The sequence below is a fragment of the Physella acuta genome, unplaced genomic scaffold (genome assembly GCF_028476545.2).
Source record: "Physella acuta isolate Inbredline_101_S28 unplaced genomic scaffold, ASM2847654v3 ptg001394l, whole genome shotgun sequence".
Classification (NCBI taxonomy): domain Eukaryota; kingdom Metazoa; phylum Mollusca; class Gastropoda; family Physidae; genus Physella; species Physella acuta.
This window is the reverse complement of record NW_026732909.1, coordinates 7,235-22,427: the sequence shown is the minus strand read 5'-3', so window position 1 is coordinate 22,427 and position 15,193 is coordinate 7,235. Positions and strand designations below refer to the sequence as shown.

The 15,193-nt window shown below is 33.1% G+C and overlaps 2 protein-coding genes across 8 annotated transcripts; one reads left to right on the top strand and one right to left on the bottom strand.

The window, feature by feature from the left end:
• Positions 1-93: 93 nt before the first annotated feature.
• On the bottom strand, positions 94-8,744 carry LOC131927292 (serine/threonine-protein phosphatase PGAM5, mitochondrial). Of its 3 annotated transcripts, none has more exons than XM_059283071.1 (6): positions 8,504-8,742; positions 3,908-4,086; positions 3,611-3,754; positions 2,480-2,550; positions 2,229-2,362; positions 94-931 (listed from the first exon to the last, which is right to left on the bottom strand). In XM_059283071.1, exons 1-6 carry the CDS (start codon positions 8,692-8,694, stop codon positions 781-783), a joined length of 870 nt encoding a protein of 289 aa, XP_059139054.1. In that variant the 5' UTR covers positions 8,695-8,742; the 3' UTR covers positions 94-780. The 3 variants fall into 3 exon arrangements, with proteins under 3 accessions (XP_059139054.1, XP_059139055.1, XP_059139053.1); XM_059283072.1 differs by having other exon boundaries at positions 801-2,029; positions 2,229-2,359; positions 8,504-8,744; XM_059283070.1 differs by having other exon boundaries at positions 801-2,029; positions 8,504-8,743.
• On the top strand, positions 8,599-14,813 carry LOC131927291 (L-serine dehydratase/L-threonine deaminase-like). Of its 5 annotated transcripts, none has more exons than XM_059283066.1 (8): positions 8,599-8,709; positions 10,596-10,813; positions 11,599-11,754; positions 11,869-11,944; positions 12,243-12,282; positions 12,944-13,171; positions 13,567-13,697; positions 14,073-14,813. In XM_059283066.1, exons 2-8 carry the CDS (start codon positions 10,607-10,609, stop codon positions 14,258-14,260), a joined length of 1,026 nt encoding a protein of 341 aa, XP_059139049.1. In that variant the 5' UTR covers positions 8,599-8,709; positions 10,596-10,606; the 3' UTR covers positions 14,261-14,813. The 5 variants fall into 5 exon arrangements, with proteins under 5 accessions (XP_059139049.1, XP_059139050.1, XP_059139047.1 ...); XM_059283067.1 differs by lacking the exon at positions 8,599-8,709 and adding an exon at positions 8,809-8,832; XM_059283064.1 differs by lacking the exon at positions 8,599-8,709 and adding an exon at positions 9,891-9,984.
• Positions 14,814-15,193: the final 380 nt, after the last annotated feature.

Sequence of the window (15,193 nt, the reverse complement as noted above, 5' to 3'; positions counted from 1 at the left end):
TAAATCAATAGAAACAAAATTTAACTTGGTGTAAAGACAAATGATACTCAAAAACACTACACATGAACAAATAAAAACAAGATAATTGACAGTAACCCCAACAGTTTAATAATTTTTTTAAAAATGTTTAAATGGACACAGTTTAAATAGACAGGCAGGTCTATATTTAATATTCATTGCATCATATTAATGTGACTTTCAGAATTCAAAATTCTGTGTTGAGGACTATAATAAATCAGACTAGTTAGTAATAAGAGTACATCATTGTAATTTACAAAGTAAACTTGGTATTTTATAAAGTAGATACTTCCATGTCGTAAAAATTGACTTGTATAAAGACAATGTTTTTTGTAGTCAGCTTCTGTTTATTTTTGTCTATTTTTCACAAATAAAAACTGGTCTGAAGGTAACAAAGGCGTGTCTTTCCTGACAGGTGGTTACAATACAAAGAAATAACAAGGCTCAGTATGGAGGAATGTGAGGCACTAAGTACACATTTCAATAACCTAAGGCTATATAATAAATATATGAACAAATAAGCACAGGTCTTTTACTGTGTGATGTTAGTATACTCCTTATACTAGTTATACTCAGATGCACAAACTGGTACCAGTACCTGTAGTAGTTATTTTATAGAGCACCTGTGGTGGAAAGACTTACTTTTGAAAGACAGACACCTGCCAGAGCATTCTTACACCTGAGTCTACCAGGGTTCTAATTTTCCACCAGATGTCAGCAGTAACAACATTGGGATTTCAACAGGAACAAAATGTTAGTGGTCTAATGAAAAGAGATTTGTTCTGGGTCTATATGGCCATGGTCTCCCATCATTTCTAAGACAACAAGTCCATCTGGCTGTATGGTGATCAAGCTCATGCTGCAGTTGGCAATGCACAAACGTAGCCATGCCTCACCAGGGAACTGCAGGGCTCTAAGAAAGAAAGACGTTATCCTAGCAAAGTTATGTTTAAAATCCTTCGTGGTTATTTTTTCATTGCTGTAATGTGGCACCATTAAAAATGAATTAGATTGTAGTTACAATAACCCTCATGTATTAAAAAAACAACACAGCAGATGTACACAAATTCAGAGCAATATAATTTTTTTTTTTAACTTTTTTATAATATATTAACTAGTAAAAAAAGTAATAATTTTGAACATTACAATAGACACAAGATAACTGATAAAGTTTTTTATCAAAAAGTTAATAACAATGGCAATACACAAAACATACAGTAAAAGTAGCCACCTAAGTATAACTTAAAATTATGTAAAAGTTTAATTATCATCTAGGACTTAAACACTAAATAAAATACCTTCAAATGGTATCATTTTCACATCCAGGTGCTTATTGTACATTAATCATAAAGAACTTTGTCAAAAGAGTCAACAAATTATGTATATAAATAAATATGAACAATGTACAAATGTAAAGGAATAGAATACTAAGTGATGGTTATTGTAATTGGCAGTATTAGGCTTTCTAAACCACATAGTGACTTTAAAATTTGAGTTGGTTTTATTAATTGTTTTTAAATATTGCTAGGATGTATGTGTTTATTATATATTCAAAAATATCTTTATATTACAAAGTAAAGTTCAATACTGCAAAAATAAAAACCAGATACACAGTGCGTAAAAAAGGCAAAAATTAACATTAACATAAAATTATCTGAGCATATTTTCATACTCATTGTTATCCAGTAAGTTAAAAAACTTTGATCAACAAAAAATTGTAGAAAAATATGCTCCATTAAATTAATCACACCATGACTGTATGTCAAGCCATGTCACATTAAAATGTTGATTCTATTTTTACACGCTTTAGGGGATAAAAAAGTAAAAAAAAGTAAAAGGGAACAATGTTTGACTAAAATACTACTTGTATGTTACAAGTTTGGCCGGAATATACCCATGGTCACCCACAGCTTTGACAGTCACTCGCCCGCTAGGACGTATACAAACATGTGAAATACTACCATTAGCTAGAGAAAATCTCAACCAGGCATCTGGAGGAAACTGAAGTACCCTGAAACAGTGGACAAAGTCTGTCTAGTTAAAGATCATCTCTAGCCTTCAGGCACAGTCATGGTTTTCACAACACTAACTTTGTGTAACATAAAAATTTAAAACTAACTTGAAATTAACAATAAAGGTTGTAAAAACTAAAGAATATTGAAATAAATTTAAAATGTCAACTAAAATGAAATTTTAATAGTGAAACCAACCTGCATATGAAATAGCGGATGACATTGGCGTGACATACTATGATCTCATATGTGTCTTCCTTTTGACTGGGATCAGCTCTATAGAAATATTTCCTAAAGGCACTTTCTATTCTTGCTCCGTCTTGAAAAAACTGCTGGAGAAATTAAATGATATAGATGCTTTTGGGATATATATATATGTAATGAGTTTTCAATATTTAAAGAAAAATGAAGATATACTGGCTATTGAATGAAAAAAATTGTTCAATAACCTTCTGTTCTGGTCTCCAGCTGCCTAATGGAGGTTCAGGTGGAATGGGTGCACCTTCTTTTAAGCTGTCATCTAAAAATTAAGTAACATAGCAACATTGCCATTAGTCAAAAATATTTTAAATGGTTTGAAATATTTAATTAAACAATGTACAAAACAAATTCTAAAAAGCTCCTGCCATTTATTTAGTCACACTGTTGTGTCCTGTTTTAATAATGCTATTCTTTTGTTCATACTTTATATATATATATATATATATATATATATATATATATATATATATATATATATATATATATATATATATATATATATATATATATATATATATATATATATATATATATATATATATATATATATATATATATATATATATATATATATATATTTAACAAACATGTTTATTTTTTTCAAATTTTCAAGATTGAAAAAAATAGTGCTATTTCTGTCTATCAATGTGCCAAGTGTATTCAGCTGCAACCGGCTCATCATGTGATTTTATTTTATGAGTTTCAATTAGGTAGAATATTGTTAATTTTATTTATAACTCATGTCTTTAGCAGAGTTAGGTCCCTTACAATGAGATGGGAAAGGACTGTGGAAAAGTTGCTTAAATGAGAAAAGGTTAAGTAGTTATTAAACATGAAGATATGTAAATTAGTATTGAACACACAGGTAGCAATTATTTGAGAGATATTGTTACATCCCTGACATGAAGTGTCCCCTAATTGTGTGTGTGTAGTGTGCTAAAAAAAACCAGGTACCCTTTTTTTTTGTATATTATATAGTTGTAGCCCTTGGTTGAGTGTGTTTACATAGAATGAGACATGTTCATGTGAGGACTGTCCGTTGATGGGTGAGAGAGCATGTGTTAGGGTGTGTAGCAGTTGGTCGGCCTGTTGTTTTTGGAAGATGATGTGGACGAGTGTGCTAAGTCTTGTGTATCGTAATTTGTGTCATTAACTTTTATTATACTATTATTTATGTATATATATTATTAAACTCTTTATTATTATTTAGTATCAGCATTAATGTTATCAATTCTGTTGTATCATATACATTGTGTTGTCCAGCATATCCCTAAACAGAAGAACCCAACAGAAATGTTCAGCACACAATAAATACTTACCCTGTTTGTAATCAAGCTCTGGTAAATACTTGTGAATTAATTGTGCTGTCTCTATAGCTCTTGTCATAGTTGAAGAAATAAGTATTGTGTAAGGTAAGTCCAAATCTTTAAGTCTCTGGCCTGTCAGTTCAGCTTGATTTCGACCTGTTCAGAATTTTTAATTTGTAACAATTTTATTATTATTCTCCTTGAAATTCTCCTATCAATTTCAATTATTTTTTTTTAAATAATGACAGAAATTAAATAAAATTGTGACTAAAGTCACTAAAGACTGGCCAAAAAAAACAAAGAACAAACCTATACTTGTTAAAAATCTTTCCTTATCTACATGTGCAGTATCAAAGTACTGCCCATGACGAATCAGAAGGATGTGACGGCTGGCTGTTGGTGTGCAGTTAGCCACCAATTTATTGTATTCTTCCACTTCTTCTTCACATTTGCGTTTAGGGGGAGGAATCAAGCTTGCTGGATCTCGTCTGCAAGACACATTAAAAATCAGTATAGTCTATGATATTGATAATAACATATCTATGGGCCTATTTCTTTCATGATGCCATGGCTGACAATGACAGATGAATATCTTTTAGAATCTAACCTAGTAGCGAATTGGATATTCCAACAGAAATGAAAACGCAGTTATGTGATGGTTTTTTAATAACCATATGTTGTTTAATACACTCATTTTAATATGTTAACCTTACAATTACAGTAAAAGTTAATAAACAGCTAGTGATAGTGGGCTTCAGTCATTCTGAATAGTCTGTCTAAAAAGTCTGTCTTCTGTAATATAAATATCTGGTCACCTACAATAACATCAACCAATTGAGGTTAAGTAAACAAAATTTAAATCATTTAGGCCTAGGCCTACATACATTATAATATAACATACAATCATAGATAAAACATTTTTAAAAGTCAATTAAAGCCTATTAAAGTGTATTCAACACATATAGACCTATTATTTTTATGTTCACAAGACCTATCAAATAATCATATTTCTTTCTAAAAATACCCTTGTTTTTACCACTCAAAGTGCCAATAAAGAAAACCCTACATTTAGCATGCAAACCATCAAACAAGGTTTTATTACCCCTATCTGTCTAGATATGCAGTATTCAATTAATAATTTATCAGTATTAGGTCTATACTCTATAGCCCTATTAAATAAAGATGTAGGCCTAACACGTCAATGTCTGCATAAATTTATGATAAAACAGAACCTCTCCTCGGTAAAATCTTAGTTTAGCGTCGTAAATTCGGCCAAAACTAGTAATGTAGGAGAGAGTGCAATAATGAATATGTCATTAAATATGAGTATATTTTCGTATATTTTGATAAAATATTATAAATAATTGAATAATAGATCACCATTTATGGTTAAATCAATTTAAATATCCTGAAATTAATTTTTATCAACCCTGTTCGAGATAGTAAATTTACTATTAAAAACAGCAGCCATCTTAAGAAAATGTTATTTAGAGTAGCTTCCCTTTCATTTCTATTCGTATGAAAATGTATTTAAATATGATTGTCTTGTTGTATAGTCCGTATAACAAAGCATTTTTTAAAATTCTGCTCTTTAAAAACTGAATGTCCTAAGAAACAACTTTATTAATTCTAGAAGCATTGTGAGATGCAACTTGTATCCATGTTTTAAATCACGTTTTTTTTTTACTAATGTTTATTTGATCTTACTATTACTATATAGTTTGAGTTTTTTCTTATTGTTTGAATGTTCACTATTTTCATTTCAGGTTTTTCTTTCCATCAGTTAGATCTAGTGATTCTATCGTAACTTATGACATTTTTTTTTTTACTTCTCTTTACCTTAATTAAACCCCAACCTCCGTCATATTTTTGTTGTCAATGTCACAACAAGTCATAAGGGGGCATCCATAAATGACGTCACACTCGTAGGGGGAGGGGGGGGGGTCCGTAATTTTGTGACGATGTGTGATGAGGGGGAGGGGGGGGGGGGGGTTCAGATGTTGCGACGTCACATTTTTGCATTATAAAAAAAGAAAAAAGTTTTAATAAATTGTAATAGTTTAGACAAGATTTTGGAAAAATATCGATGTTTAAAAAAAATTCAACTGCAATTTTGAGGGGGGTTGTAGGTTGAGGTGTGACGTCATTTTAGGGGGGGGGTCTGGCTTTTTCTGACGACGTGTGACGGAGGGGAGGGGGGGGAGGTAAAAATCGTCAAAAAAGCGTGACGTCATTTATGGATGACCCCTAATGTAAAAAATTACGCTTCGCTCTGCCTTATCTAAGATCTCTAGCCATAATTTTGACAACAATAAATGTTTGTCATCATTTATATATACAGAGAGACAAAATGTATTATCCACCAGCTTCCCTCGTAAAACATCATCTAAAATAATCAGCCACTCCACCCCTTAAGTGCGTGTTGTCATTATGGTCGATCGCAAGTCTCCACCTGCCAGACAGATTTTGGTTATCCTTTGTTGTCAAATTGTCAATATCAAGTACCCAAGTGAGTGATATGGGGTTGTCCATAAATGATGTCACATATGATTTGCTACGGGAGTGAGTGAAGATTTGTGACGTCAACTCAGGTGGCTTTGCAATTTATGACGTGTCGGTCTCATGAAAGGAGGTGAACGGGGAAAAATACCTATGTGGTTGATGGAGAACCTCTATAATGCTTTGTTCAATCAAAATAACGATAAATAAGCATTAGTATACGTATACCTTGCTTAAAACGAATTATCATAAATGTTGCAAGCCTGCTAGTTTAAGACATTTGGCAAAACGGCCTTAACTTAACACATTATCCCCGTCAAAAAGGCTTGCCACCAAATGCCTGCTGACGAATTGAGCTGCGTCTAATGCGGGGCGTTAGGAATATGGCCATTAGCATGGGCCGCGTTAGAGCATCAGTAGGCTATCGCGCTTTGTAAGATGACGTAAATACTTAAATTCAATTTCGCTAAACTGCGCAAAAATTTAGTTATGTTCCATCGTTTGAGGAAATTTATTTTCTTGGACTTAAATTGAAATATCATGTTGACTGTCTGGCTCATAATTTCCGAATATCACTTTTAATGTATCAAGATTCAGAACTATAATTTACTTTAATATAAGTGTCATCTTATCGTTTATTGTGCTTTTTATAAAGCGCGGAGCAGCTACAAAATCGGACGGCCATCCTGTTTTCACCAAGCTTCTTTTGGAGCTTAATATAGGTAGTCTAGTTCTATACGGTGTGAGCTTAATACATTTTTAAAGGGCCGAAAGTCTCAGACAGCAAGCTTGCAGAAATAACTACGTACGTTTAAATGGACGAGTGATAGATGTGTTAGGGGCTGTTTAATGAACACCAACTTATGTAATCAAATTAAACGTCGCAAAAGCGTCAAAAAGGCAGTGCTTGTTGTTTTTTTTTTTCTATAAAATTAGCCTAACGGTCGGCGGTACCGCTACATGACGTCACGTGCGAGCGTTAACTCGGTGACGATGTGCTAAGTGGGGGAATGAAAAAGGTAGGGTTCAAGAAATGCGACTCAGCAAGCTTTTTACATTTCTTGACCCTTCTTAATAGTTCTTTCGTCCCCACTGAGAAAATGGATCACCAATGAATGACGCGTCATACTTCTACAGCTGGTCTTTCTCCCACAACCATCCCGTTTTCACGAAAAAAAAACCTGACCCGTCTCCAAAATCACATCGCTGAGTTCTACTCAACCTCTCCCCACCACAAATCACAATTTCTATCTGAAACAATATGTTCATGTTTGCTCTGTAATAATGCACGCTGTCATTACTATCTTAAGAGCGACGTCATTTATGAGTGATCTAAAATAATTGATTTGCTTACTGCAAATAAAGTGTTCAAAAGTTCAACCTCCCAACAATTGTTGTGGTCTTGGATGCACACTATTAAGTCTGATAAGGTCTATTAGTCATTCATGTCAACTATATTAAAAAAAGAAAAATTACTATACAGGGGGGTCATCCATAAATGACGTCACGCTTTTTTGACGATTTTTACCCCCCCCCCTCCCCCACACGTCGTCACAAAAAGCCAGACCCCCCACCCCCCTAAAGTGACGTCACACCTCAGCCTACAACCCCTCAAAATTGCAGTTGAATTGTTTTTAAACAGCTATATTTTTCCAAAATCTTGTCTGAACTCTGTCAAAATAGAGTATTTTAATCAATTGTTATTACAATGTATTAAAACAGTTATCTAAAACGCAAAATAACGTCTAAAATTCGTCACACCATGTGAACCCCCCTCCCCACTACGAGTTTGACGTCATTTATGGACGACCCCCCAGGCATGTATTAATATTAAAACAATACAAAGCAATCATATTAAACCACAAAATCAACACAAAAGACATGCGAATAGACAATTTATTGTTTTTGAAACATGGCCGCTGCTTGAATTTACTCATTGTTGTCTCGAACGGGGTAGTTTAAAGTTTATTCCAGGATATTTATGACTGGTTTGGTCTTGGATTGTGATTTGTTATTCAATTATCTGTTATATTATGTAAAATATGACATAAATATGGCCAAATGAAAGAAATATTCATTAGTTACCTTCATCGCACATTACTAGCTACGTTGGAATTTACGACGCTAAACTAAGATTTTACCCTCCTCTTTCTTCTCCCCCCCCCCCCCCCCCCTTTGCATACATGCACCCACAAAGACCAATTTTTTTTTAAAGCTAGAATCCAGATCTTTATTAATTCAATATAAAAATATATAGTAGATCTATATACTAAAGTCTTAACAAAATTTTATATTTCCAACAATTTTGAGGCCTACACACTACACACCCAACAGCAGTGCGTGCACCCTACTGAGCCCTACTCTGTACTTCAAGTACTTGGGCCTACACTGCAGTTTTTTAAGTACCTATCCCAATTTGGATCCCACTTGACAGTTGGTTCGTAACTTGTCGTCCATGAGGCATGTAACGCATTGTGATCACTGCTCCAGTGTTTGTAAACAACAACTCCAACTACTACGGCAGCACCTGCTTTAAATGATTTTCTAGCGATGTTTGATAAAGCATGAAGTTGTCTATAAAATCGTCTAGAAGCCATACCAATCGGTTTTTGGTAAATAACTATTTTCTAACTTAAAGAGCGGTGTCGTCGGATTTTTTAACACAACCTAAGGTTATTAAAAATATTAACTTTTATAAATTAAGCCACCAGTTTAGTTTTAAATATTTTGTAAATGTAAATATTATAGATCTCTTTATCAGCAGTAAAATTCCTATCTGCAGTGTTTTGTTGTTTAAGATACGATTGCCAGGAGAAGAAAACATAAATCAAGCATAATACATTAAAAGGGGCACTATAATCAAATAAATGGATTGTGTTAGTTATAGTATCGGCCTAAAATAAAAGTTAACCTTGCGCATTGTGTGTCCTTGCCCCACCCCACCCCACCACTACCACCCTACCCCCCTACCCCCCCCTCTTCCCCCCCTCCCCCCCCCTCCACACACACCAGTGTTTCTTCCAGACTTTTTCCTCTAGGGGGGGGGGGGGTGGACTAAAATTTCCGAGTGGCGGACACTGTTTAAAGTATATATTTTCTATACAAACTCCATTTCGTTCGGAGGAGGGGGTAGACTTTCTTCGAGGGGGGGGGGGGGGGGGGCGAATATACATAACTTGTACATTAGGTGGTAGGGGGACGGACACCGGTAAAAATATTTTTTTTATATAAATTATGTTTCGTTCCGGGGGGGGGGGGGTAAACATGCCCATTACACACACATACGCATACATTCAATTTTAAAAAATTACTTTTGTGTGACAGTACACTTTCTTAATGACTTAATCCCTCTCATCCCCCTCCTCTCTCTCTCTCTCTCTCGTCACACATGGTAACCAACAACACAAACACTTTCCATATTGAATAAATTGAAAAAAATTGAATTTACCGTCCTCTTGTTTACTTATTATAATGTTTTTAAAGCCTTGATCATGATTTATTTGAAATAGGCTTAGTTTACATGTTGTGTTTTGTTTTTTATCTATTCATACATTTTTAAAAATTATTAATTTTTTATTATTATTAAGCTTCAAGATCTATTTCTAGCAGACCAGAGTCATGCTTAATATTTTTGTATTTTGCCTTCACAGATCTACATCTACAGATCTATCTTCTTGTGCAAGATCAAGGCATCAAATTTGATGGATTTATTAATATTAAAATACTAAAGACCTTTTTCATACTTTAAAAGACGAAATTTATAAATATGTTTAAAGCTAGGGCCTAGGGTTAATAAAATTTTAAAGTAGGCCTAGCATTGAAGATAGTATCGTTTCGCAACCGTGACCTTTGCCCTCCATTTAGCAGTCTGCTTGGTTTGAACATTAGTAAACACTTGTTTTTATCTAGATTGTTTCTAGAATTTAGATTTTAGATCTAGATCTACATCTAGTTTTATTCTTTACAATATGATTGAATATTTGAATGCTTCTTTAATTTAGAATAGACTCATTATCAACACCAAATATAAATAAATATACTAATTTTAGTAATTTAATATACTAAAATTAAAAATTCAACACTCAACACAAATCAAGTTTATCAATATCAACCCAAGTTATAATTATATTTATATTATAAGTCATAAGTAGATCTATATTATTTTTAAGTATACTATAAACTTAGTATAAATAAATATAAAGTAATAATATAAATTATTTTGGATGATATTTAGTATTTAGAATCGACCCCCCCCCCCCCAAAAAAAAAGTCTAGGCTCAATCAATAGTCAATAGGTCAGCATTAACCATCCATATCATTTTGATACTGCATTGTAAAAGTGTCCACTGATCACTAGTCTTATTTGGAAACTCAACCATTATTGTTGTTAATGTCTTTTGTTAAAATCCTTTTAAACAATCAGCTCATATGATAAAATTGATTATGGTGCATTACAAGTAAACTTTGTTACATTTAGAATACATTTGTATTATTTTAGTCTGCAGAAACATGGAGCTAATTGGAGGTGGTGATCATAAGCCTATTCAAGATACAATTCATAAACAAAAGGTTTTTGATAAGTTGTATATAGAAACACCAACCATCTTAAGTCATCCCTTGTCAAAACATGCTGGACTCAAGGTTTACTTGAAGCTAGACAACCTGCAGCCTCCTGGTTCTTTCAAAATAAGGGGGATTTCACACATGATTCAAAAGGTAGTTTTGTTTTAATTATAAGGGGATTTCACACATGATTCAAAAGGTAGTTTTGTTTTAATTATAAGGGGGATTTCACACATGATTCAAAAGGTGCATTTTTTTGTAATTATAAGGGGATTTTACACACAATTTAAAAGGTGCTTTTTTTGTAATTATAAGGGGATTTTACACAATTTAAAAGGTATACATATTACACATGTCTTCTAGGCTTATATTTAAAACTACACACATTTAGATATCAGTTTGTATAAGCTGGGATTATTTATTATTGCTCCACATTTGATTGATTTTGATAGCTCATGTACCATAATTTTTTGGCCTTTAATTTTTTCTAATTATAAGGGGATTTTACACAATTTAAAAGTATACATATTACACATGTCTTCTAGGCCTATATTTAAAACTACACACATTTAGACATCAGTTTGTATAAGCTGGGATTATTTATTATTGCTCCACATTTGATTGATTTTGATAGCTCATGTACCATAATTTTTTGGCCTTTAATTTTTTCTAATTATAAGGGGATTTTACACAATTTAAAAGTATACATATTACACATGTCTTCTAGGCCTATATTTAAAACTACACACATTTAGATATCAGTTTGTATAAGCTGGGATTATTTATTATTGCTCCACATTTGATTGATTTTGGTAGCTCATGTACCATAATTTTTTGGCCTTTAATTTTTTCTAATTCATATCTTGAAGAATCACCAATCTTTTGATAATCAGCACTTATTTACTTTTGGATAAAAATAATATGAATTTTAATTCCAGGCTGTTGATAATGAAAGCTGTGATCATGTGTACTGTGCTTCTGGGGGTAATGCTGGGATGGCAGCTGCCTTTGCCTGCAGACAACTTGGGATATCATGTACCATTATATTGCCGAAATCAACTCCGGCATTCTTAGCTGACAGGCTCAAGCTTCTAGTTAGTTAATGAATTTTTATAAATAGCTATATTAAATGAATTAATGTTTGTTTTTTTTTGTTTAAAATGTTTCAGTATTTATACAATAACTAGAAGGAAAATTATTTTTTTAAGGATGCTGAAGTTAAGGTCCATGGTGATTTTTATGATGAAGCTAAAATCTTAGCTCAGGAGCTAAGTACACAACCAGGTAAGCCTAGATTGGAATCAAAGCTTTTAATTATTTTTTTTCCTGAATGATCAGTTCATGTAGATAAATTAGTTAATTTCACATACTCTCTGTAGTTAGGCATGTAATTTAAATATTTCAATTTTAATTAGATAACTAATCATTAATTAGATTCACAGTTTTGAAATAACATTTCATGTACTTGTATTTATATTTTCTGATATTCAGTAGCTGAACCAACTAAAACACATGTTGAATGTTTTAATACTTGTATTTGTTTTAAAACAACCTGAATTTCAGTATTCTTTTTTTTAAATAGGAGCTCTTTATGTACCAGCTTTTGAGCACCCAGATATTTGGTAAGATGAAAACTTGGACTTAAAAGGTTGTGACATTTTTATTTATCTGGATTTACATTTGACTGCAGGCTAGAGTCCATGAAGCTCTGACTTATATTAGGGAAAGTAAAGGCGGCTGCGCATAGTGCTGACCACACTATATGTTCACAGAAACAGGTGCAGTCTACTTCACCTGCCACATGGACTGACAGGTTTGAAAGAGTACTTGACATTTACTTGGATTTACTTGCTGTAGACATTTTATTGCCTACTCTAGCCTACTCTCTGTATTTCATTTACTGTTATAGTACTCAGTTGACTGTTAGACATTTATCTTAATATTTAATTTAAATATCATTTTATTCTTGTTTTATTGAATTCTTTAAATTAAACTTGATGAGTCAACCCACTTTGTATATGAATAGGATGGGTGGGTACACACTTTTGCACATGCCCAGAGAACAAGGGAGGGGGCGGGAGGAGGGTTAGAGTCTGCATGCGTGCATAGTGTCCCGCATGGTTGGGCGATGTAGAGAATTATATATATATATATATATATATATATATATATATATATATATATATGTATGATATTTCATTGACATGTTAGATCAGTCTGTGCGTATAATTGAATGATTGCAACTTAGTGATGATATTTTTGTATCTTTTGACCACCCAACAGGGAAGGCCATGCCAGCATAATTGAAGAAGCGTGTCGCCAACTGGAGGAGAAGCCTGGCCTTGTGGTGACCAGCGTGGGGGGCGGGGGATTGTGTAATGGTATAGTGCAAGGGATGAGGAGTGTGGGGTGGGAGGATGTGCCAGTTCTAACAATGGAGACAGAGGGAGCTCATTCCTTTCATGCTGCAGTACAAGTTGGGGAGGTGGTGACTCTGCCTGCTATCACAAGGTAAGAAATGGCTATGTGCTTAATAAAAGTTAAATTACTAGGTAAGAAATGGCTATGTGCTTAATAAAAGTTGAATTACTAGGTAAGAAATGGCTATGTGCTTAATAAAAGTTCAATGGCCATGTTTGATAAAAATTCGTTTAAAATTTGTAACATTAGCTTTGGAAAATAAATTATTTTAAAAGAAGTAATAGTTTGCTTTTTGAAAACTATTTTTAATGGAGAATTTTTAGCCTACTGCCCAACATAATTTTTTTTTAGAAAATAAACATTTAAAAAAATAATATATTGTAGATTTTCTAAAAATCTTTTTTGTAGAATTTTATATTTAACTTATTTAGTGAATGAAATATTTAAACTTAAGTAAATATTTTTTTCAATGTTGCTTGTGTCAGCATCGCAAAAACTTTAGGTGCTCTAAGTGTGTGCCCCACTACATTGGAATATTACAAACAAGCTCGACCTCAACTTCTGCCTTACTTAATCACAGACAAGCAAGCTGTCAATGCCTGCATCAAGTTTGCTGGTGAGATTACAATTTTTTTAATGTTGCTATTATCTAAGTCCCCTCACTTAAGACATTACTGTGCATAAGGCAGATGAAATATAGCTCATCTGTTTCTGTACCTAATGGCAGGGTCAGTGCTATGCCCAGTCAAATTTACTTAAGTAATGTTAGTTAGGTACCCAGCAGGACATTCTACTGACTTGAACACAGATTTGAACTCGAGACTTTCAGGTTAGCAGTCTAGCACTCTTCCGCTGGGTCACGCTCTACCACTGCTGTACTATTACATTAAGAAAATGTAAGAAAAAACAACTGGAAAACTTCATTTTCCCCAAAAGCTAATTACATTAATTATTAATCTTGAAGAAGCATTTAAAATAATTTTACTTTCAGAAGATCACCGTTTCCTGGTTGAGCCTGCATGTGGCGCTAGTCTAGCAGCTATTTATAGCAACATTGTCAAACAGCTGGTGACAGAGCAGAAGTTGTCAGATGTAACTTCAGTCCTAGTTGTTGTGTGTGGCGGGTCCATTGTCTCCACGTCTGTCATGGAGGCCTGGAGGCAGGAGTATGGTATATGACACTGTTGATAGGGGAAACATTTCATAGGTGACACTGTTGATAGGTGACATTTGATGACATTGTTGATAGGGGAAACTGTTGATAGGTGACACGGTTGTTTTTATGTCACTTTAACTGTTTATGTATGAAACTATTCACATATAACAGCTAGCAGTGATGTTACAAAACTGTTCATTTGCCACACTGTTGTTGATATGTGAAAAAACTTGGTGCTGTATTAATTAAAGCTAAAACTGTAAAAAAGTAAGTTATTTTACAAATGCATATTCAAGTCATTTTGTTGTGTTTATCATTAACCTTAGCCAAAATCCTAGCCCTTCAAGTCTGACCTGATAGAGATACGTGCAAAAAAATAAAATCTTAATAATGAAATGATGAAGTAGAACCCTATGAATTTTTACAAATTCCACTATTTAAGCTATTAATCTAAGTATGCTATTTCTTTTTATTCAATATCAACTAATGCTAATTGCAGGGGTTCTCTTATTATTATAATTAATGTTATATTGTTTATTTATACAAGATAACTATTAGACTTGATTTTCAGATTAAAAAAACACCAAATTAAATTTTGTTTTGTATCTTTTTGGTTGTATCAGTTTTCATTTCACCTTTCACTATATCTCCAGTGTTTTAATTAGTGCTCTTCTCAAAAGGTGTCAGATTTATCACTAAGTAATGGTAGATCAAGTAGAGTTAATCTGTATTGTCAGAACTGTGCACAATGATTACTTTTTAATGTTACATCTTTTTAAATTTAACCAATTTTCTAGATTTGTGTAGGTATCTCAAAAGGATAGATCACAGTTATAATACAAAATACAAGTTGTCTCATAGTGTTTTATTTACAAATACAGCACGCATTTTACCCAGTGAAACAACTCTGATTATATTTGACTAGTTTTGGGTACTTTGAAAATAGGCAATTTCTT